Raw genomic sequence first — 25,899 nt, 5'->3', positions numbered from 1 at the left:
CAGAAATAGTCACAGATGTAAAAAACAAACATAGTTATCGGGGGGAAAAGGGGAGGGATAAACTGGGACATTGGGGTTGACATACACACACTACTATGTATAGAATAGATAACTAATAAGGGCTTATTGTATAGCACAGGGAACTCAATACTCTGTAATGACCTATATGGGAAAAGAATCTAAAAACGAGTGGATATATGTATAACTGATTCACTTTGCTGTACAGCAGAAACTAGCACAACATTGTAAATCAACTACACGCCAATAAAAAATCAATTAAAAAAAAGAAATCCAAAGATCTTCACTCAGAAAAAAATGCAAACACTAAGCTCAAAACACCACAACTGCTCAGTACTATTAGATCCATTCTGTGGGGAAAGCTATAGAGTGCTATATAACTGGCTACTGGTATTGGTATTATGGCTATGGTTTGTATATGCACGCACTTTTAGGTACATGTCTTATCTACTCCCCCAATGAGACAGAAGTACAGTCTGTGTCTTTTATACTGATCTGCTTCCCTGCATTACTCCCCACACAGTGTCTGCTCAACAGATACAATCCTGGTTGTAATAATAATGGTGAAGTTGACAGGGAGCCTGTATTAATGGAAAGAATACTAGCCAGCAGCAAGGACCCTGGAGTAATGTGATAAAAAGTAAAAAAAAGAGAAGTCCCTGCCCTTAATGAGCTTATATATAAATGAGAAGTAACATGAGGAAGTAACAATTTTGAGGACCTATTATGTATAAGACCCTGATTTTGGCACTTGATATAAGTTATTTAGTCCACACAAAAACTCTGAGATAAGATCATTATTGTCTCTATTTTATAGTATTCTAAATGGCAAGTGTTTCTATGGCATATTTGAAAGAAGCTTAAAAACTGATACTAAAAATTTTATATGTCCATCCCAATGATCTTCAGACAACTGCACAATATAAAGATTTTTTTAAACTATAGTTTTAGGGACTTCTCTGGTGGCACAGTGGTTAAGAATCCGCCTGCCAATGCAGGGAACACGGGTTCGAGCCCTGGTCCAGGAAGATCCCACATGCCGTGGAGCAACTAAACCTGTGCACCACAACTACTGAGCTTGTGCTCTAGAGCCACAAATGCTGAGCCTGCGTGCAATAACTACTAAAGCCCGTGCACCTAGAGCCCATGCTCCGCAACAGGGAAGCCACCGCAACGAGAAGCCTGCACGTTGCAATGAAGAGTAGCCCCCACTCGCCGCAACTAGAGAAAGCCTGTGCAGCAGCAGAGACCCAACGCGTCCAAAAGTAAATAAATTTATTAAAAATATAATTTAAAAATAAAACTATAGTTTAATAGCTTTGCAGCAAAGGCAGTAAAATGCAGTGAATCAGAGTTCCTGCTCTAGAGTCAAGACTGCCTGGCATGCCGTCCTGGCGTGCCATCCAGGCTCTGCCTCATATGACCTGTGTTTTCTTGGTTACTTTATTACTCCCTCAGAACTTCAGTTTTTGCCTCTGTGAAATAGAGTATAATACTCTATTTTATAGGATGAATGTGAAGATTAAATGATACACCTGTAAAGCCCTTAATAAAGCTTTAATAATACCAATACTAGTAAATTCATAGCAATAAAAGCTAAATTTAAAAAAAAGTACGAAAAGAGAAAACATTACTTACAGAAGCCAGTAATCGTCCATCTTCCTTCATAGCAAGGTAACGGTTCGCACACACTCCTTTGATAGACACAACCCCTCTCTCTTCTGCTTGAAGTTGTAGTTTGACTATAAGTAATGGAGAAAAAATTACATTTGTAGCATCATAGAAAAAAGAGGCATCTACATATTTATGCAACATGCAGGGTAAAGACAAGAGGCGCTTGTGCATCCAGCCAAGGAGCTAGGGGACAGGGGCCAGATGTCAATTAAATTCTGTTAGAATGAGAGGCAGGCCCACTAAAGTATGAGTGCCTCTTGACTCCCTTCTCAATCCAGTGTCAGTGAACGGCTAAGAGTGGAGAATTTTTTTCCCCCTTCATGTGTAATTAGCCTCCACTTGGCCCTGTTAACTACTTAGATTTTTTTTTTAATGAACATATTTTAAGAGTACATAAATATATAAACTACTTATGAGAATTTCCACACTACTGCCTAACTTTAAACTCTTTAAAAGTTATTTTAACCAATTCTTCACAAATAAAATATAATTGCTCACTATTATCTTTTGGTTTGTATTTCCTTGAGTTTCCTCACCTCTTATTTCTAGCTTCCCCTTCAATACAATACCAAATGCATTTATCTTTCTTTATGGAGGGATTGTGATGTATAGTTTGTTTTTTTTTTTGCAAATATCTATTGGAAAAACAAAATGTTTATACTTAATTGCTTATAGTGTGATGAAAGATTTTCAGAATGTAAAGTCCTGAAGAGGATGATCTATGTGTTACACTACATTATCAATATTAAGCATACTGTTGAAAAACAAAAAAATAGATATTACATGATCATGATGATAATGCCATAGGGACAAATAATCACCTAATTAATTCAGTTAAAATTAAGTTCAAAATTTGTTTTGCTATTCAGAGGCAGCATTCTCCTGCCTAGAACAGCATTCCCCAAAATGTATTTTGGCTAACAGAGATTACTTAAAAAACAGGTTCTGGGGCCAAATAAATTGAGGAAATTCTTGGTTAGGTCAAGTTAACTCTTTATTATCAAACTTCTCAGAACTCTGCCTCTCATAACCTGCATTATAAATCACCATAAGGGGATCAAGTACACAGTGTGTATAAAATGTGCTTGAGTCCCAGAACAAGTTTTTTCATAGGCTATTCTGTGGCCTATAAACATATCTAGGACATTCTTGAAAGCAACAGAAAAAAGCAGTGAATACTGAAAATTTTAGAAATCAGAATAATATTATTTGGAGAACCATTAGAAACATAAGTAAATTTAATTTTCCCAGGTGTCTCCGGGCAGCTAGGAAACATGGCACGAAAAGGCAATGTTTGAAAAATTCTGGAATTACTATTAACTTTGTTAGACACAATTATGTCATAGTAATTATGTTTTAAATTTTTTCCTATCAGGTAGAACAACATATGGCTAAAATGAGATATAACATCTGGGATTGGCTTTAAAATACTCCAGGAAAAAAATAAAATATTCCAGGAATCAATCAATACTTTTTTAATAAAATGGGTGGGATAAATAAAACAAGATTGACCTATGTCAATAGTTATTAGAAGCATGGGAGTTCATTATTCTATTCTCATTACTTTATGAATGTTTGAGAATTTACTTTTTTTTTTTTTTTTTTTTTTTTTTTTTTTTGCGGTACACGGGCCTCTCCCTGTTGTGACCCCTCCCGTTGCGGAGCACAGGCTCCGGACGCGCAGGCCCACGGGCCCAGCCGCTCCGCGGCACATGGGATCCTCCCAGACCGGGGCACGAACCCGCGTCCCCTGCATCGGCAGGCGGACTCTCAACCACTGCGCCACCAGGGAAGCCCTTGTTGGACATTTAATGTCTGATTCTCCTCTCTACCAGTCACTCCTGGTGAAATTCTACAGAATCTTAAAAGACAGTACAAAGTAAAAGGAATATAATCAAGACATGAAAACTAAACGGAGAAAGGCATAAAGTCTCTTTCAAAACATTATGGGAAACTAGAAAATAAGATTTATTTTTAACAAATATAAGCAAAATTAATGATTATGAATAAAAATCCTTGTATATAGCTCTAAAGTGATGTAGATAAGCCATATTAATTATGAATGCATTTGCATCTCTTTTTAACTCATATGGTTGTATAAATGCTCCCGAGGTAAGACTGCATAGTCAATCACTATACTTTTTTCCCGGCACTTTATCAATAAACTGTAGCCTAGCTCAAGCCCACCATCTTGTAAATGTGTATTACTGGTCATAAGGCAGATTATGGATATTAATGTGTGGTCAGTACCTGCAACTCAGTACCCAAAGTAAATGTCATCATTCATTTATTCATTGGCCTTTCACAGATTTCTTGGGATTCCACATTAGGATACTGTCATTTGATAAGCCACTAAAAAGTAAACACTAATTGTAGATGCCTGAAAAGTGTTTCCATTAACATATAACTATAAAAATATAAACTTTAAGGGCTTCCCTGGTGGCGCAGTGGTTGAGAGTCTGCCTGCCGATGCAGGGGACACGGGTTCGTGCCCCGGTCCGGGAAGATCCCACATGCCGCGGAGCGGCTCGGCCCGTGAGCCATGTCCGCTGGGCCTGCGCGTCCGGAGCCTGTGCTCCGCGACGCGAGAGGCCACAACAGTGAGAGGCCCGTGTATCGCCAAAAAAAAAAAAGTATATATATATATAAACTAAAAGTAACCAGAGCCTGAAACCAATAAGAAGCTGGAAAATCCACAAAATAATAGATTTTCTTTAAAAACCCATCAGAGCTGAGATGCAAAGAGACCTAAGTAAACTAAATTTCACATACAGATGATCCCTTCCCCCACCAAAAAGATGACCTGCTTCCATGTTTGACAGGAAGACTAACCCTATCAAAATGGGGAGTGTAAAGAAACCAGCCGAACTTTTACAAACTTTTAAGTGCTGCTGACGTGAAGGACTGGATTTCTAAGGAGCCCTAATCAAACAGCAATTCCATACCCACCTGCCAGTTTTCTCCTACAGAGCTTGCACCTAGTGCACAACCATCACACACCAGAGGCAGAGGACAGAACAGAAGGGCTAAGAGATCCTTCTGAAGCACCTAAGGCTTTGCTGAGTGCAAAGCAGCACTGACAGCTGGGAGTGGAACAGAGCTGAGAGAGAGCCCTCTGAGAATCACTGAGCCTTCACCAAATGAAAAGCAGGATGAAGAGAGATCTTCAAAGACAATGGTAGATTTCAAGAGCAAGGATAATCCTGACCTACCCAAATAGTTAATAGCTGGGCTATTTTTGTCTTAGACAAAAATGGAATATGAGAAAGTACTCAACCCAAAAGAAGGCAAAAGAAGAGGAACAGAAGGACAAAGAACAGATGGGGAAATTAGAAAACAAATTCCAAGATGGCATTAAACTCAACGCATCAATAATTGAACTAAAGGTAAATGAACTAAACACTTTACTTAAAGGAAAAATTGTCAAGAAGTTAAAAGGCAAAACCCAACTATGTTGTTTACAAGGAAAGCACATTAAATACAAAGATACAGGCAAGTTGAAAGTAATGTGGGAAAAAATATAAAATGTATACCCTAATTATAAGAATGCTAGTATGGCTATATTAATATCTGATGTGGACTTCAAGGCAAGTAGTATAACTAGAAATGAACAAAGTTATTTCATAAAGATAAGAGGGTCAGATACCTCAAGAAAACAATTTTAAACATGTAGCACATAATAATAGATAATGTGCTATAATAATAAATTGCCTGAAGCAAAAACTGAAGAAATAGATCAGTAAGTATATGGAATATAAGAATAATGTTATCAGCCAACCTGACCTTTTTTATTTTTTTTTTTTTGAGATCAGGTAGGTTTCATTTACCTGAAACTTTAGTCTCTTCTTAACATCATTGTCATTTAAAAACTATGCTAAAAAAAATTAACTCTGCCAGCATGGTAAGTGATCCTATGCTTATTTGCCTAGTGGACTTGTACTATTGGTACCCCGGTACTTTTGTTTTTTAACAGTCTGAGACATAATTCATGTATGATACAATTCATTTAAAGTGTACATACAATTAAGCAACATTTATTTCTCACAGTTCTGGAGGCTAAGGATCTAAGATCAAGATGGCGTTAGATTCAGTGTCTGGTGAGAGCCCTTTTTCTGGTTCACAAACAGCTGTCTTCTCTCAGTGTCCTCACATAGCAGAAGGGGCTCTGTGGGGTCCGTTTTGTAGGGACACTGATCCCATTCATGAGGGCTCCACCCCCATGACATGACCAGTTCCCAAAGGCCCTACATCTCCTAATACCATTCCATCAAGGGTTTGGATTTCCACACATTAATTTGGGGGGGCGGGGGGGACGACACAATCAGTCCGTAACAGGTATGAAAACTGTGTTAATGTTCCAGAGACAGTCCTTGAGATACTTTTGGATTCTATACAGTGTGAAATCTCAGCCAGTACTCAAGGACACTGGACAGTCACTGTTTCATACTGGACTGGCTTCATAGGGAGGAAAGCTACAATAAAATAATCATACTTGAGATTTAGAAGACTCTTAATAAGCAAAGCCATTGGATCTTACGACATAGAAAAGGCATAAACCAAAGACATGTTTTGTTGGCTGGAGGAAGAGTGGGAAGAGGGTGTTCTTTAAAGGAGTGGTTTTAAATATCAGGCACTTCAAGATAGGGAATGAAAGGAATTCTATTAAATTTCCACATAACGAATACAATGTAAAATTTTCCATACTTTTCAGGAAATGAAACAATATAATAGACAAGTTAGCAAAAATTTGTTCTGAAAAATGGAGGATAACTTTGGATAACATTATCATCAACTCTTCTGAACCATAAAAATGATCTATTCCCTTCTGTGCCTAACCAGGGAAACTATTATCCTCAGCCTAGTTTCTGGAAATAGAAAATATTAATGTATATTTTTACATTTAGAATAAAGGTTAAAGCCTTGGTTTTCACCTTATATAAAACTAAACCCTATTTTAATACTTCAATCTAGCTGTTTATACACTTGAAGTGTGTCATAGCTATCAAAAAGGCAAAAAAAAAAATTGTTTTTCTCCATAATATTGATAATATGAAACTTGCCACCTAAAAGGTGCTTAATAAATGACTATAAAAAAATGACTATAAAATAGAACATTCCTTTTTGTAGTATAAATAAGTACCAATTCTCTTGCACGCAGTGCGCTAGACTGTGGAATTATAATCTACCCTGGAAAACCTTCTGTGGTCATTCCCTTTTCCCTTCTCCCCTCAGTTTAGGATAGGAGTCCTCTCCTCTATACTCCTTTATCCTGCTTCCTCTACTTGGAACAATTTTGTACCATACTTGTCTGGCCCTCTTTGATTGTGAGCTTCTTGAGGGCAGGGAACTATATCCATCTCTGTATCCTGTGAGTTAACACAATGCCAGACAAATAGAAGTCTCTTGTGAATGTTTGATGGATTGAAAGCATCTCACACAAGAAAAAGCGGGTAAAGGAACCATTGCAGCAATGTCCTTGGTGTCATACTGGAGCATTATACAGGTGCTATGAGACTACGGAAAATGACATATCTAGTATATTAGAGGGAAAATCAGAGAATCTTTCTAGGAGAGGTGAGGTTTGAGCTAAGTTTTGAAGGATATGTAGGAGATAACCTCATGAACAAGGTATAGGGTAGGGAGACTAGATAGAATGATATTCCAGGTAGAATGTCATTTCAGGACTGAGGCATGAAACAGCCACACAGCCTAAACAGCCAAGTCCAAGACAGCTAGAGCAATAGGCAAAATCCAGAGTGAGAAACCCCACAGGTCGGGGACTTCCCTGACGGTCCAGTGGTTAAGACTTTGCCTTCCAATGCAGGGGGTGTGGGTTCGACCCCTGGTTGCGGAGCTAAGATCCCACATGCCTCACGGCCAAAAAAACCAAAACATAAATCAAGCAATAATGTAACAAATTCAATAAAGACTTTAAAAATGGTCCACATTAAAAAAAAATTTAAAAAAAAACTTTAAAGAAACCCCACAGGTCAAATAATCCAATTTCCTCAACAATCAATTACTAGGGAGAAAAAAAGATGGAAGAACGGCTTAAAACTGACATACTTTAAAAAGTAAACTAAAGCAGAATATTTAAGGATGCCTATCAGTGTGATGAAACTATTAAGAAATGCAAAGAAGTAATTAAAGGTCTGTACACTTTTATTGGGGAGGCAGGGGACTGTGATTGGGACAGGGGACACAGAGGGGCTTCTACAGTGACTGGCAAAGTTCTGTTTTCTGACCTGAGGGACGATTACAAAACTGTTCACCTAGTAATAACCCATTAGAGTAAATTTGTTTTATGTGTTTTTCTATATCTATGTTATATTTTACATTTTGAAAGTTTTTAAAATTAAAAAAAGAAGTCTACAATAAAAGACCTTTCTAAATTGGACCTTGAACACTGATGCAGCCCCGGTCATTTCAGTACTCTGGAGACCACCCACTATATTCAGGTTTTGGACGCACAGAAGTCAACAATTTTGATAAACATAGACTTCTGGTGGCTTTCTAATGTTGATATTAAATCCAATAAGAGATGAACTTGGAAAAATACATAGTGTGTTATCCAAGTTTAAAATTCAACTTTTTTTTCCTCTGCTGTAGCATAAAAACAAAAGCTGTAAACCACAAAATTGAAGAATCTCATCATTAGGCAAGATCTTAGGGGTCAATTGGTCCCATCACTATACAACTACATCTTAAATCCCATCTACAATATCCATGAGAAACAGTTGTCTAACTTTTACTTGAAAATCTTTAGCAAAGGAGAATTTGCACAGTCTCTCTAAAATGATTTAGATATGTAAGCAAAGGAACAGAAACTCTGATCACAGTAAACTACTCAAATGTTCAAGTGCTCAGGCCATTAATTAGCACTTGACACATTTAGTTAACAGAGTATAACCAAAAAGCCTGCTCGAAACATTCTGCAACTCCTTTTTTGGAATTTCCTCCATGAATTTGTATCATTTTCTTTTGAATAGGCTCAAGGATGATAAATCTTAAAATCATGAGTACTAATTTGTTAGAGCAGTAAAGGACTTCAGAGATCATCTAGTGCACCCTCCTCGTTTATAAATAAAGAAGCTGACATTTAGAGAGGTTTGTCCCTGGTGAAAGAATATGGTTTGGGGAAATAGACAAGTCAGTGTTTCTGAGAACAGTGAATACATTCATTCATTCATTCATGAACATTTACTGGTAACAGGTATGTGCCAGGTACCGTGCTAAGCAATAGGAAGCCTAAAGGAAAATACAACATCAGTCTTTGACCTTGAACATACAATACTGTCGAGGAGAAGAGGGAGGGTACACAGATAACTAGATGAGCTCCATAATGTCAGGGCCACGAGAGAAATTCACACAAGCTATCCAAGAACACTCACAAGGCACACCTAACCCAGCCTGGGAGATGCAAGGTTTCCTGGAAGCAGTGACAACTGAATGGAGACTACAGGAATTAGCAGAGTTAGTCAGGAAAAGAGAGAGTAGGAACAACAACAACAAAAGCATCCTGACGTAACTTGCAAAGGAGAAAGGGACAGAAAGCATGGCACAGCCAAGGAATGTCAGGTACATGGGTGTGGCCAGCACAGAGTGAGAGGGTGGTGTGTACTGTGTGAGAGGGCATCGCGGGACAGGATGAGGCTGGAGAGGCCAGAGGCTCTGAAGACTATGTTAAGGAGTTTGACAGTAGGAAAAAAGAGGAAAGAATGCGAGCTTTGCATGAAATAGGACGGAGAGAAGTTGATAAATATGTGAGACTTGAAGGAAAAAGAATTAAAAGTTAATGAAGGGAGATAGTGGAGGTAAGAAGGAGGCAGGGAAGGAAGAAGGAAGGAAAGAATGGTTTCTCTCTGAGCCACGGGTTTCTCTGCCTTGGATATTTGGGAGATGGCTGAGATGGGAAATACAGGAGGAGGGACAAGTTGGCAAGAGAAGATAATCAGATAAGGTCCCTTAAGACATACTGACAGTCTGTGGAAAATCCAGACAGAGATATCCAGAAGAGAGTCAGCTATATGGATCTGGAGCTCAAAAAAAGAAATCTTTGCTGGGAAAAAAAATTTGGTAATCATAGCAAACAGTGGCTACCTTGGACACACAGGCTGCTCCAAACCCACACAGGGAGATACAAAATGAGATCCAGAACAGTGTGTAACAGGCATGAAGGGCAAAGGACGGAATCTTGGGACACACCAACATTTGCAAGAGGAGTAGAGGGTGTAGAGCCAGCAGAGCCTGAAAGGGTGGTCAGTCAAGCCAGCTCACGAGGGTAAGCACTGTGCACACACCTACACCACACACGCGCACACAAACGCACCTACACCCCACACACACATGCACACACCTACACCCCACACACACACCCACACACACACACCTACACCACACGCGCACACACCTACACCACACACGTGCACACACGCACACCAACACCACACGTACACACCCCTACACCACACACACACCTACACCCCACACCTACACTCCCCACACCTACACCACACCCCTACACCACACACACCTACACCACACATGCGCACACACCTACACCACCACACACCTACACCACACATGCGCACACACCTACACCACACACATGCACACACCTACACCACACACGTGCACACGCGCGCACACCCCTACACCCCACAGACACCTACACTCCCCACACCTACACAACCCTACACCCCCACCTACACCCCCCACACACACACCTACACCACACACATGCACACACCTACACCACGCGCACACCCCTACACCACACACACACCTATACCCCCCATACCTACACCCACACACAATCTACACCACACACACCCCTACACCACACACACCTAAACCACACATGTGCACACACCTACACCACACATGCGCACACACGCACACCTACACATGTGCATACACCACCACACGCACGCACCTACACCACACACACCTACACCACACGCACACACATGCACCTACACCCCACACACCTACACCGACACCACACACACCTACACCACACACGTGCACACACACCTACACCCCACACCTACACCACACACACCTACACCGACACCACACACACCTACACCACACACGTGCACACACACCTACACCACACACCTATACCACACACACACCACACGCACACACACATGCTCCGACACCACACACACTGACACCGACACCACACACACCTACACCACACACCTGCACCACACACCTACACCACACATACATGCACGCACACACGCACACCTACACCACACACATGCGGGCACACACACCTGTACCCCCACACACACGCACCTACACCCCACACACGCACATACGCACACCTACACCACACACACCTACACCACACGCACGCACACATACACACCTACCCCCCACACACACCTACACCACACACACCCCTACACCACACACGCACACTCCTACACCACACACATGCACACACCTACACCACACACGTGCACACGCGCGCACACCCCTACACCCCACAGACACCTACACCCCCCACACCTACACAACCCTACACCCCTACCTACACCCCCCACACACACACCTACACCACACACATGCACACACCTACACCACGCGCACACCCCTACACCACACACACCTACACCACACACGTGCACACGCGCGCACACCCCTACACCCCACAGACACCTACACCACACACGTGCACACGCGCGCACACCCCTACACCCCACAGACACCTACACCACACACGTGCACACGCGCGCACACCCCTACACCCCACAGACACCTACACCACACACGTGCACACGCGCGCACACCCCTACACCCCACAGACACCTACACCACACACGTGCACACGCGCGCACACCCCTACACCCCACAGACACCTACACCACACACGTGCACACGCGCGCACACCCCTACACCCCACAGACACCTACACCACACACGTGCACACGCGCGCACACCCCTACACCCCACAGACACCTACACCACACACGTGCACACGCGCGCACACCCCTACACCCCACAGACACCTACACCACACACGTGCACACGCGCGCACACCCCTACACCCCACAGACACCTACACCACACACGTGCACACGCGCGCACACCCCTACACCCCACAGACACCTACACCACACACGTGCACACGCGCGCACACCCCTACACCCCACAGACACCTACACCACACACGTGCACACGCGCGCACACCCCTACACCCCACAGACACCTACACCACACACGTGCACACGCGCGCACACCCCTACACCCCACAGACACCTACACCACACACGTGCACACGCGCGCACACCCCTACACCCCACAGACACCTACACCACACACGTGCACACGCGCGCACACCCCTACACCCCACAGACACCTACACCACACACGTGCACACGCGCGCACACCCCTACACCCCACAGACACCTACACCACACACGTGCACACGCGCGCACACCCCTACACCACACGCACGCACACATACACACCTCCCCCACACACACACACCTACACCACACACACCCCTACACCACACACGCACACTCCTACACCACACAGGCACACACCTACACCACACACGCGGGCGCGCACACCTACACCACACATACGCACGCACACACCTACACCACACACACCTACACGCAAACCTACATCACACGCACACACATGCACGCCTACACCACACACGCACACACCTACACCTACACCACACATACGCATGCACACACACACCTACACCCCACACATGCGCGCACACCTACACCACACACACACACACGCGCGCACAGATTTGGAAACTAAGGGACAAAACTGTTATTCTTTGTGGGTGGTACAATTTTCTGCATTAAAATTAAGAGACTAAATGCAAGGGTTGGATCCTGGAGCAAAAAAAGGATATCAGTGGAAAAAGTGGTGAAATCCAAATAAAGTCTGTAGTTTAGTTAACAGTAATGTATCAGTATTGGGTTTTTTTTTACTTTTGACAGAAGTGCCACAGTTATGCAAGAAGTTAACCTTAGGGAAAGCGGGGTGAAGGGTATAGGGGAACTCTGTAAAATCTTTGCAACGCTTCTATAAATCTTCTATAATTTTTCCTGAATAAAAAGTTTTTTGAAAGTCGAAATAAAATACAAACGAAGTACCGAAAATACTCCAGCAAGGTTGCTTGATACAAGTATAAAAATCAGTTCAGTGTCTGTTACCCACAACAAACTGTTAGAACACATAATTTTTTTTTTAAAAAAAAAGATACCATTTGAGATAATAACTAAAGGTACCAAGGACTTGTACAGAGAAAGTTATAAAAGTTTATTGAAAGTAATTGTGGAAAGACTTAAAAGGGGAGCTATGTATGCTTACCAATGGGAAGACTCAATATAGAGAGTCACTTCTCCCCCCATGTAGTCTATACATTTAATGAAGCCCCCAAGAGTGGTCAGAAGTAGAAAACCAGGGGAGAGTAAAAACCAACTGAAGACAGAATCTCAAGTGGGACCTTTAAAAAGACCTTCAATGTCGAATGGTACAGAAGAAGTCAGGTAACATAGGACTGAAAAGTAATCACTGGATTAACCACAGGAAGAATTTGAGAATAGTTAATGCAAACAGCTTCTTCAAGAATTCTGACTGAAATAAACCACAGAAATTAAACTGTAGTACTCAGAAAAAATAACATGGTGTCAAATGCAGACATTTTGGACAAATTGAACAGATTTCAGACAGAATTGGACTCATCAGGCTTCACCACTTACTAGCTGAGCTTACCTCTTCACCTGCACAACGGAAAATAATTGCTATTGCACAAGACTATAGTGAAAATGAGATATTAGATCTCTCTGCTTATGTAAAAGTTCTAGTATAGCCTTGTAATCGTCTGTGTAACCATCATGGATGTTGGCCTCCTACTCTACACCTGCTTCTTCCTATTGCTTTGTTTTGAGATTCAAGGATTATGATGTGTTAAGAAACCTTATACTTGATCTAGGACACGAGGATATCTAGAAAAGGGCAAGTATGATCTACAAAATGGCAGAGGCATCTTTCAGTAATGTCATTTATGCTGTACATAATGTCGTACCCTACTGAGGCTGACTCTACCTATGGCAAATAAATTTACAGTTTCACTGTTCTCAAGGGAGGTGAACTAAATGGTACTTACTGCAAAGAAGACGCAGACCTTATACAATTTCTCAGTCTATTATCCTGTGTTTATTATTCCTTCATTCGACAAAATGATATCAGTTGCCTCATGTGTCAGGAACTGGTCTAGGAGCTAGAAATACAACAGTAGCCAAGATCTACAAAGTCTGTGCCCTCATGGAGCTTACATTCTGGTGGCAACTGCATGGCGTTTCTTTAGTTGGGCCAGCATTAATGTTATTTCTCATTTAAATAATTTTAAGCTTAAGCAAAGTGAAACTCTTTATTTAGTATACAAAAATAATCGGAAAGAAGTTGCCTAATACTATATTACAAAGTTCACTCTATGGATCTACCGCTGACAAGCACTTATATTCCTGACATCCTGTTCTGAGAACACTGTGCACATTTTAATTTCTTACTTACTCATTCAAAACAAACATATTAATTTAAAACTTGGTGGTACAGTGCATTCGATTTCCAATATAATTACGTTTTTGAGTCAAAAAAGTCACTGAGTCAGGTTTAGTAGTCTCTGTGGAACGGAAATTAATGAGTAACTGATAACTAAATGCCAAGGCATGACCCACTGGTTTATTTTCTTCTGTCAGGAATCATCCAATTTAATGCTGAAGACCAAGCACTGAAAACTTTTTAATGCAGGTAACTGACAAAGGAGTGTATGTAACAAAAGAAACTCATTTGCTAAAAATGAAAAACTTTAAATCTCCATACATATGTGGAATACCAGAGGTAATAATCAGATAGATTACAAAGATCAGCAACCTAACTTTATTTATTTATTTCCTTTTTGTTTGTCTAATTTGACTTACAAGCTTCACACTGACTCTCTCCTTAAACTTTCTTTTTTTTATCATTTCCTTTTGCATATCATCCCAGAAACCAAAAACCACACATTCCACTCTTCTCACAACTCAACTGGCTGGTTAGAGTTTATAGATAAGAATATTAGATACACATACAGTTCTTTCAAATTCGTAGCAACTCCTCGGTTTGCAAAGAAGGTTAAAGTTAGACATAATATGAAAGAAAGAAAAATAGGAAGGAAGAAAGGAAGGGAGGACCTTAGAAATCCATGAATTCTTTCATTACTACTCAATCAGGACATGGCTTTATGAGTCCATTAAATCTTTCTCTGTATCAAGCCTTATATCCACAAAGTAGAAATTGTTTTCATCGTGGGACTTAAGACTACCAATGGTGACAAAATATTTAAAACAGTTTAAATAAAAGTAAGTGTAATAGGGGCTTCCCTGGTGGCGCAGTGGTTAAGAATCCGCCCGCCAATGCAGGGGACGTGGGTTCGAGCCCTGTTCCGGGAAGATCTCACATGCCACGGAGCAACTAAGCAACTAAGCCACAACTATGGAGCCTGCGCTCTAGAGCCCACGAGCCACAACTACTGAAGCCCACGCGCCTAGAGCCCGTGCTCCACAACAAGAGCGAAGAGTAGCCCCCACTGGCTGCAACTAGAGAAAGCCTGCGCTCGGCAACGAAGACCCAACACAGACAAATAAAGAAATAAATAATTTTTTAAAAGTTAAGTGTAACATAATATGTCTGAAATACCAAGTTTCTTGCCAGTTACGTCTAAGCCAAATCATTTAATTTCTGCAATAAATTTTTTTTTTAACGTACAGTTGATTTATGCCAAAGACAGGGCTGTTACAAGCAATTCCAATCCATAAAAACCTGCAGAAATCAATTTTCTCCAATATCTCCTCTACTGGATCTCATACTTCATGTCCTAAAGTGGAAGCGTTTGAGGTAGCTGGGCTACAGATAAGAGCAAGTGTAACACAGGCCCGAAGAGCTGTAGACATTAGATGATTCCTAATTCTTCTAATAACACAATGGCAATGGCTTTTACTCTGTAAGTGGCATCAAATAATGAAGTCATACTGATAGCAAGAAAGAGGGAAAGGCTATCTGGCACCTTGTGGCATTCCAGAAGCTCAAAGTGCAATACAAGGTTAACGCAGAGCTGCACAGCAGCAGAGAGAACTTCAAAGATGGAGAGAAAAGGAAAGAGTTCAAAGTCTCAACACCCATCAGTAAACAATCACAACAGGTTGATAGGTGGAGAAAATAGAATACCTTCTCTCACCCTTTTCACAGCCACCAGGGGCCCCAGACAATATCTGCCTATTGTAGTGTCAGGGAGAGCGCAGAAATGCCTCCCACCCAGGTCATTTCTTGGCCTGCTTTGAAGCGGTGTGTAATTCAGGAGGGAAAATTCCATCAACCTTTGGCAGGGGCATTTTCTGACAATAGCTGCAGTGGCGACATCTTAGTGAGCTGGATTTCAGGACCAGACGCTGTCTCCTGGCATAGAACCCCAAGTCAACTCTGAGGGCACACAGGTATAAACAAGTACCAGCTTCCACCTACAAAAAGTCCTCAGCCCTTCATAAGTGTTAAAGGCTATTTTCTTCCCAGAGACCAGCTGTGGGAGAAATGGTTCTAAAAATAAGGGGGCCACAAAATTACAGAAATGGAGAATAGATTGGCAGTTGCCAGAGGTGGGATTGGGGGAATGAGTGTGGCTATAAAAGGGCAACCTGAGGAATCCTTGTGATGATGGAAGTGTTGTGTGTCTTGGCTCTGTCCACGTCAATATCCTGGTGTGATACTGTAAAAGGTACTGCAAGATGTTACAATTGGGGAAAACTGGGCAAAGGCGACATCGAATCTCTATTACTTCTTATAACTGTAGGTGAATCTAAAATTACCTCAAAAATTTTTTTAACTAATTTTAAAAATATCAACCAACTAGTTCAAAATCTCATCTAGTTTAATAGTCAATATTTGAAACATATGCTTTAAGATACAAAGAATTATTTGAGAGAGAAAAAAGCCAAGTAATGTAAAGAAGATAGAATCCTCAAGATATTATTTTTACTGTAAGTTCCGTTTCCATGGCAGAATAGAAATGGATGTAATTGAGAACCCACAGGTGGAACAGCCCATAGACCAAATAATTTGCCTCCAATGTATGAAGGTTTTTCCATTCTACCACTTGTTCACTCACTATGAGTGCAGTCCTATCTGGGCTCATGGAATAAAACACAGTACAACACAGTACAAAGATCTGATGCAAAGTTTCAGTTAACACTCCATTTTTGTGATTTTACTCTAATAGTCATGGGGAAAATATGAAATGATTCTAACATGAATCACTGTTTGAAAATTCTTTTTTTTTTTGATCGCTTATTCTAATTATCAGATTCTCAATTATTCAGAGGCTCACTACATGGTCTATGGGCTATTCTGCCACCATGGGTTCGCAATTTCTTCCATTCTCTGTTCATAGCCTCTGAATACTCCCACTAGATGGTGAGGGAACAGCAGGCAGAGGAAAGAAGGATGAAATTCAAATACCACTTTTGCTACCTGTTTGTGGTCATATTAAAAAGTTAGGCAGTGGAAGGAGGTTATGTAAAGGTTATATAAAGACAAGACAGAAAGATTCTGTATGCCTCAGATAGCTGAATGTTATAGAGCATTACATTTTTAATCAGTAAAAGAACGCTGAGAACTGCTCTGGTGACCCCAGAACATGTGGTCACTTCCCATTTCTTCATATTTCTTATAATGTTACTGAATAAACAGGATGTGCACCGGCTCCTGGGGCCGGCATCTGTGCTACTTATGAGAAGACGTCTTCCGGCAGAGGCCTTCCGAAGCTGGAGGTGGAAGCACCAGGTTTCAGAATTGCTGCTCTGTTGTCTGAGGAGACCAGCGGCAGACAGGCCCCTGAGGAAGTCAACAGCCTAATATGGACCAAATTGTTCAAAGTCAGACACACCTTCAGTCAGGGGCAGCCCCTGCTACAGGCTGAAAAATATTTTCACTGAAAAATAACAGCTGATGTTTCTAAATTTTAGTTCTATAATACAAATCAATTCTTGAAAAATCCTTATCAACCCCTTTGGTTTGTCTTCAGCATTTAAGGAGCACTGAAAATACTTGTACTAAAAGCAGGGTAGCAAACTCAAAGGCCTATAGGGACCATGTGAGTAACAGACAAGAGAGAAGCACCTTGGTGCTAAGGTTAGGAGAAGCAGGGAATAGTGGGGACCATGATAAACCATAGAACACATACCCCTCCCAACCAATGGGGCAGCCACTACTCAGTACCGGCCAGGTGCTTGCACGTGCGTGCGCGCGCACACACACACACACACACACACACACACACACACACACACAGAGTTGTGACTGGAATTTGGCTTGTGGATCACCAATCTGAAATCCCTGTTTCATAAGGCTATTCACCTGGCCAGAGTACCCTGAAATCACAAGAAGCTCAGATAGAGAGTAATAGCAAAAATATAAACTGCCTCAAACAAGTATTTCTGCAACCAATCCAACATACCCAAGAGACAGCACCTCCTGATTACAGCCTTTTCTTGGCGATTCTTTCTACCTTTTGGAAATGCTTCTTGGATGATCTGAGAGAGCTGAGGTCTCTCTCAAAGCTAAGCGCCCCATGGAGATAATGCAACCAGCTTGGCTGGTCATGCGCCTGCCCTAGGGGTGAATGCCAACTCGCTATTTGTGTTCCTGGCACTTCTTTCTGGATTGAGGAGTTCACATTCATCCTCAAAAATCACACAATTCAGGCAGCTCCAGAACGGAAAACAGAGCAGCAAGTGTGTGCCTGGTTAAGGAGGAGCTTCAGGGGAAAGGCGAGGGGGGCACAGGGTGGAGAAGGGGAGCTGCCCAGAGTGTTCCAGCTATTTAACTGCACTCTCCACACAGTCATTCTGTTTGACTGGTAAAATCATTAGGAAAACACCTTTCAAAGCAGGCTTAAGACAAGAGAGTTTTATTTGACCCTCGTGAAAATAGCCTGGGCGGCACGTCTCTCGGTCAATGACGAGCTTTACTGCGGCCTCCACTTTGGAAAACCCTGATTGCAGCCAAGAGCTCGAGGCCCATCTCCAGAACTTCTGAGGAGGCCCTCCCAAGGAAAGCTCTCCCCTGCATCCCCTGCATGACATAGCTGGGTGGACTTAGTAGGAAGTTGGAAACGGCCCCTCTGCCGGAAAGTCTCCAAGAAGAAACAGGGCCCCTTCTTCGGCTGTGCTGAGAAGTTAACGGAATAACTTTAAAGGAATAACAGGGTCACAGTAAGAGAAGAGCATGGCTCCACCCCAAAGAACGCAGCTGCCTTGAAGTCCAAGTTAATAAAGTTAAGTGGACTACTCTGGAGTTCAGTTCTTTGAAATAGGGTATTTGAAACTGTGGCTGAAAGACGGCGGAGTGGGAGAGATTCTTCCAGCATGTTTGCCATTTCCGTACGCGATATCTCAATTACTGAGGTTAAATACTATCGCTAGTTTCACAAAAATACGACGCCTCTGGAATGAAAATGAACAGTATCAAACTAATGTCAGGGGTTAACTGAATATGCTCGTTCAACTTCCTCAGGTTAATGCCTCTCTATGTTTATCACTTTATAATGTTGAACAGGAAGTTATTCTTTCAAAGTCCAATTTTTAAATTTTTATCTGATCCAAAAGGTTTACAGATCTAAAAAATAAAAAATGTAATAGGTTTCTCTTCCCATGTTCCTAACATGTTTTATACTCTCCATCTACAGAAGAAACAGGTGCTCTCACTGTGCCGTGTAACTAGCTAAGTAAGCCTCACTCATCCGCGCCTCGGTCAGCATCTAGAGCACATGTACTGAGTGCTGAACAAATGTCTATTTTTAATGGTGAAGATAATTCATGGAACTGCCTTCTGCATCTCTCTCCATTCAATATAAGAGAACATACAGGGGGCTTCCCTGGTGGCGCAGTGGTTGAGAGTCCGCCTGCCGATGCAGGGGACATGGGTTCGTGCCCTGGTCCGGGAAGATCCCACATGCCGCGGAGCGGCTGGGCCCGTGAGCCATGGGCGCTGGGCCTGCGCGTCCGGAGCCTGTGCTCCGCTGCGGGAGAGGCCACAGCAGTGAGAGGCCCGCGTACCGCAAAAAAAAAAAAAAAAAAAAAAAGAAAGTCTAACCTTAAGTTTTGCTTATGTTCTCCATCCAACAAACATTTATGAGGCACCCAGTGTGCGCCAAGCACCACATTAGAACATACGTCTGGCACCACTGATAACAATAAAACCAGACTATGTGGATGTAAAACCCAACTGAGCCAGGAGTAGTGAAATGAACGACACAGTTCAAGATTTTTTTCAACTTAAGGAATTCCATTAAAACGGATCTAATTTCCACCCCCCTAAAATAGCTGATTTCCCCCTTTTCCTCCTACCTAATTCTCAAAAACACAAATAGCAACAATAAACTTCCTTCCACGTTACATTTTATCTTCAGGATTTTTGCTCTGCCTCCACATTACCTCCTCCATTCCCCTCTGTGTTCAAAAATATTTATAATGTAGATGGACTGAAACTCTTCCATTTTAAGTACCTTCCCTCCTCACTCACTGATTCTGAAGAGTAGGTGACATACAGGAGCAGAAAAAAGAGTTGTATTAATGGAGTAGGTTCCAATAAATAAGGGCCTTGGGGAAAAAAGCAGGTTTAATGCAACAGGTTAGATTTAATGCAGTAAGAACAACAAATATATTGCAGGTTCTTGAAAAGAAAGGCACCAGACTGAAAGCGGTGTTTAAAGAAAACCTAACTAAAAGGTTATTGCAGGGCTTCCCGGGTGGCGCAGTGGTTGAGAGTCCGCCTGCCGATGCAGGGGACACGGGCTCGTGCCCCAGTCCGGGAAGATCCCACATGCCGCGGAGCGGCTGGGCCCGTGAGCCATGGCCGCTGAGCCTGCGCGTCCGGAGCCTGTGCTCCGCAACATGAGAGGCCACAACTGTGAGAGGCCCGCGTACCACAAAAAAATAAATAAATAAATAAAACGGTTATTGCAGCCACACACGTGTAAGATAATAAGGATATGCACGTTGACAGCGGCAGTGAGGACAGAGAACAAAGGAATAAACGCCAGGGTTCCATGAAGTCTGGATTTTGGTAAAAAACAAAAACAAGAAGGGGGAAAAAGTTATGTTTAGGTTTTCAACTTGGAAATAAGGAAAAATGATAGAATAATTTGGGAAGAAAGTTGACAAAATGAGGATATCCAGTTTATGATCCAGCACCAGCCTCCTGCTCATCAAGGAGAACGATGAACTGCTTATTTGATTGGAAGTGAATTAGTTACGTTCAAGCTTACAGAGTGACATCCAAGTGAAGTTGTTTTCCAGACAGTAGGCGTTTGGAAACTGGATGTGGTAGAGACTTATTTTGGTGGCTCCAATGAACCACACCTCTTGATAGTCATACCTTGTGTAGCCCCTCCCATATTGACTCTAGTCTTGGGCCATGTTGCCTGAATTTAGTCAATGGGACATTAGCAAACATGACGTGAGCAGTGCTTACAGATGGGAGCTCTGGTCTTGCGATCCAGCCTCTATGTAAAGAAGCCCAAGCTAGTCTCATGGAGAGACCGCGTGGAGAAAGGAACAAATCACTGGAGTTTCAGTTACCCTGCCAAGGCACCAGACACGTAAGTAAAGCCATTTTAGGTATCCCTGTTCCAGCCACCACCATGTGACTGCAGCTGCACGAGAAATATCAAACTATGCTAGCAGAAGAACCATCCAGCTGAACTACAGTCAATACACAGAATCATGAGAAATAATAAAATGGTGATTTTAGACCATTAAATTTTGAGATGTTTGTTACACACAGCAATAGATTTCTCAAGCACCGGAGGACAGACGAGATATAAGTCTATAAAAGGGAGCTTTAGGAACAGTAAACAGCAGTCACAGCTAACATTCACTAAGGGCTTACTATCTGACATATTAATATAACATTATTAACACGGTAGCTATTATTAGCTAGCATCCCTGCTTGGCAGATGTAACTTCACCCAAGATCATACAACTAGAAAGGCACAGCTGAGACCTAAACCCAGGTCTACCTGTTGCCTGCACAAATGTGGAAGACAAGAATGACCTTAACAGAGGAGTGAGAATAAAGGGGAGAGGGGGCCGGGGGTAGGACCAGGGCAGAAAGAACAATGACTTGCATTTTTCTCTAATTTCAAGAATAGCTGTTCAACACAGTCTAGTTAGGGAGTGAATCAAATCTAGCCCCTATTTAGAAAGCCAGCTCCTGTTTTCATTCTCCCTCTGCACTTAACTCTGGTAACAGCAGTACAGCCACGTGTACAGTCACTGGTTGACCCCATACATCTTTTGCTTTAAGGTCATCACTGGCCATCTCCAGGACACGCCTGACACGAAGTGCCCTGTTTTCTGGGTTCACACGCTTTTCCTTTGGCCATGCCTATTTCTGATGATATTATCAGCCCTTCCCCAAAACTGACTGTCAAAACCCTCCAGCAGAATTTGAGTCAAAAATCCTTAGCGCTTGGCCCTTGGAAATCATCTAGTGCAGACTTTTCAGTTCAAGATAAGGAAGCAGAGTCCCAGGTTGGTGGATTGCTTTGACCAAGATCACCTAAGGACCCAGGGTCAAAAGTCAGCGGTCCTAACCCTCCTTCTCTTGCTAGCCGCAGAGCCAAACTGCCCTGAGAAGCATGTCACTCTATTGTCTTCTCATCTGCCATTCTTCAAGAAATAGCTGGTTGAAATAACACTGAAATTGTGCCTTGTTCCAAGCAATGAGTTGTGTGATGATGGAGAGGGTAGGGGGAAAACTGGCGAATGGAGAAAAATACCAAGAAGTAAGGGAATTTATCTCCCCAAAGAAAATCTTCTTATACTGTGTCTTCTTATTCCTCATAATAAAAAGACAAAGAGTTAATTGCTATAGTTTATAAAATTTAAAAAAGTCACTAAAGTACACAAATAGCAAAGCAAATAGCATCTGGGTCTAGTACTCACACTTCGATCCCAAAAAAGGAGCCTAAAATCATAATTATTGAATGTATTTCCTTTCTCTGTGCCATGGAAAGTCATCATTTTGTTTTCCTTTGCTTTCTCCTTCCCAGAGTTGGAATACCTCTCTGAAGAGAATGCCAAGAGCCCACACAACTAATTACTCAGGAGTTTTGAATATGAAAGTCTGTTTCAGCCTAAATCTTCTCTTGCATATTCCTGGGTGTGTGTTTGTTTTTCTTCCTTTCCCTCTTCACTTTCTACCTCCCTTGCCCTGTCTGCTCCCCTGATTTAATTTATCCTTTCTGCTTCCTCCAAAAGATATATGAGGTTACTAAAAAGAGGGAAAAAAAATCAGACATCTATAAAGGCATCCACCATTGTCTCAACATTATTTTTAGAGAAATAGGAAAGGCTTTAGGCACAGAAAGTGATTCTTCTTGAGATGCTCTGAATTGAAACCTCTTATCTTAGGCATGGAAGGGAGTCGCCCTCCCAAGTAAACTGTTCCAAGACCAGACACAAACTACAGCTCACTTTGTTCAACTCATACCTTTTACTGTAATTATCTTTTCCCCTCCCCAAAGAATTTCTAAAGTATTTTACTTTCTATCTCTATGGGAATGGTGATTTTCACATGAAGAAAAGATTATTCAGGATCTAGGCATATTCTTCCAGCTGGACAATACAAGGGATCAAACTCCTGATTTGCATTTTTTCGGATTCATGGAAAGAACTTTTAAACCGGGAAGGTGCTTTGCAGATCACCTATCCCAACACCGATGTTTTTAAAAATAGGAAACAGTCGCTTTGACCAAAAGATGTTTTCCTTACCCCACCCAGACCTCTCCCCCTTGCAACACTCAAATCCTAAGGGCTGCTGGTCATCACAGGCCATTGCAACACCGCTGGGAGCTAAGCACACTGGCGTCCAGCCAATTCTTCCAAACAGCCATTTTCCACTGGAATCAGGCCTCTTCCCTCTTAGCATATGCAGCTGTTTTCTGGCTTCCTGCAACGGCATCTACAATATAAATTTCCCACGACCACACTAAAGTCTTTCATCCTTCAAGGTCCATACCCTCTCTTCCTCCTTGTCAGTGCTATCCACTGACCGTCACTGTCACTCAATGAAGACCTTGGAATTAGGCACCCCGCATCCCTTGCCATCATCTAGAGAGATGGCACTGTTCATGCAGAAGACCCACCAACAATCGAGCCTCAGAGATCCTTGGCTTATCGAGTCTAGTAACCAGCATTCACCACTCTCATGGCCATGCCATCATTCGAGAGCGGCTTCATCTCAAACTCCGACATGGTATAACCTCATTTCCTCTGGCTGGTTCTTCAGCCGCTTTGACATAAATGGTGGAGTCAGGTTCAGTTATCTACCCGTCCGTAGCCTCTTGGGCTTCCCTCCTTATCACTCTGAGCTCTGCGGGGCATAACTCAGTTCTCCTGCTTTTTCTTTCTCGCACTTCTGCAATCTAAGCTCCAATTTTTGGATCAATATAGCCATCTGGCTTCTCCACTCCTGCACTTGCGCTGTTGAACCTACACAGTGGAAACGTCCCCAGAAGTGACACAACCATCCAGACTGGTGTTGTTATGAATGTGGGTCTCCAGCCTCAAGTGAGCCATCGGCGACCGTGGGCACATCCCGGCCTCTGTCCTCTCCCATTCCCTACGGCAGCCAGAAGACTTAGAGCTGGCTCTACAGGCCCAGCCCACAGCCATACCTCCCTCCCGGAGACAACACTGCCTCCTGCTTCAAAGAAAAACCGAAGATCGCAGACCTAAGGGCCCTCGGTGTTCCCATACCTAAAACATATTCACTCACACTGCGCTGGCCAAGCTAAGCTCATCATTTAGTGGAACACATTTGTCTTTTCTTTCTCTCTCTTTTTTTTTTTAAACAGCAACAAAGCCACCAAAGAGGGTTTGTCATTTTGTGCCATTTTGCTACAAAATCGGCACCCTGAAATCTCTGTGTATCTGGTGGTGTTGTCTGGCATGGCCTTTTAGCTTCCCAGTGGTGAGGCACCTTGCCCCTGAGGACATAAAGATAAACAAAGAGGCCCAGTCAAGGAGACCCAACAGTCCGGGGTGCGGTAAGGGAGACACAGGCAGTACATGGAGAAACTCCCCTGCTCTTGGCCCAGCACTAATCAAAGCCCCTCACATCCCCTGCTCTCTCCCAGTAGTGCCAGTGAAGTAGAAAGGCATCTGATCTCCCCCTTCCCTTACTTCTATGTCATCTTGGACCTCTCATGAGGCTCAGACAACTGACAACAGAAGTGCCTCTAGTTATGCGGATACCCCTGCTTCTAATCAATGCTAGTTTGAGGATGATGTAAGACAGAAGCAACAGAAGTTTCCAATCACAGACTAGAATATGACTTTAAAAAACACCTAACACCTACCCAATCAGACTGCAGCCTCAACTGCCCTCTGCTGTCTGGTCCTCAGAAACAGGCATCTGAGGCCCAGTTCACTTCTGTGATGAGGGACGAGCAGGGCAGCCTTTGGAGCATTTGGCAGCTGATGGAGACCAGGGACAGCAGTGGTGCTATCTGTGACCACAGGTGACAGCCTCAAACATCTCCACATGTAAGTATTACTCTGACTTGTTGGGAATCCTTTTTTGTTTGTTGATTTTAATAATATCCTTTCTTCTGGAATAGGATCATTATTTTGTTTTCAGAAATCCTAAGGAAGCAAAACTAACTCACGTATGTTGGGGGAAGGAAAAGAGAACCAGAAGAAAAAAGCTAAGGAAAAACAGTACAGAGGTTCCTCAGAAAATTAAAAATAAAACTACCATACGATCCAACAATTCCACCTGTGGGTATTTATACAAAGAAAACAAAATCACTAACTCAAAAAGAAAATCTGCACCCATGTTCACTGCAACATTGTTTACAATAGCCAAGACATGGAAACAACTTGTGTCCATCATTGATGGATGAATGTATAAAGAAAATGTGAAATACACACACACACACACACGAATATTATTCAGCCATAAAAAAGAAGGAAATCCTGATCCATTTGGATGGATCTTAAGGGCATTGTGCTAAGTGAAATAAGTCAGACAAAGATGTATGCTGTATGATATCATTTATATGTGGTATCTTAAAAAAAAAAAACTCTTAGATACAGAGAACAGATTGATTAATCAACT

At 42.4% G+C, this 25,899-nt stretch overlaps 1 protein-coding gene across 1 annotated transcript in view; it reads right to left on the bottom strand.

Moving 5' to 3' along the window:
* Positions 1-25,899, bottom strand: part of FGF2 (fibroblast growth factor 2) — a 72,465-nt gene that overhangs the window by 10,974 nt on the left and 35,592 nt on the right. The window contains 1 exon segment of the mRNA XM_007470734.1: positions 1,657-1,760. Within this exon segment, the coding sequence (XP_007470796.1) occupies positions 1,657-1,760 (104 nt within the window).

This window comes from Lipotes vexillifer, unplaced genomic scaffold, assembly GCF_000442215.2.
Source record: "Lipotes vexillifer unplaced genomic scaffold, Lipotes_vexillifer_v1.1 scaffold1276, whole genome shotgun sequence".
In the NCBI taxonomy this organism is placed as follows: domain Eukaryota; kingdom Metazoa; phylum Chordata; class Mammalia; order Artiodactyla; family Lipotidae; genus Lipotes; species Lipotes vexillifer.
This window is presented reverse-complemented; position numbering and strand designations above follow the sequence as displayed.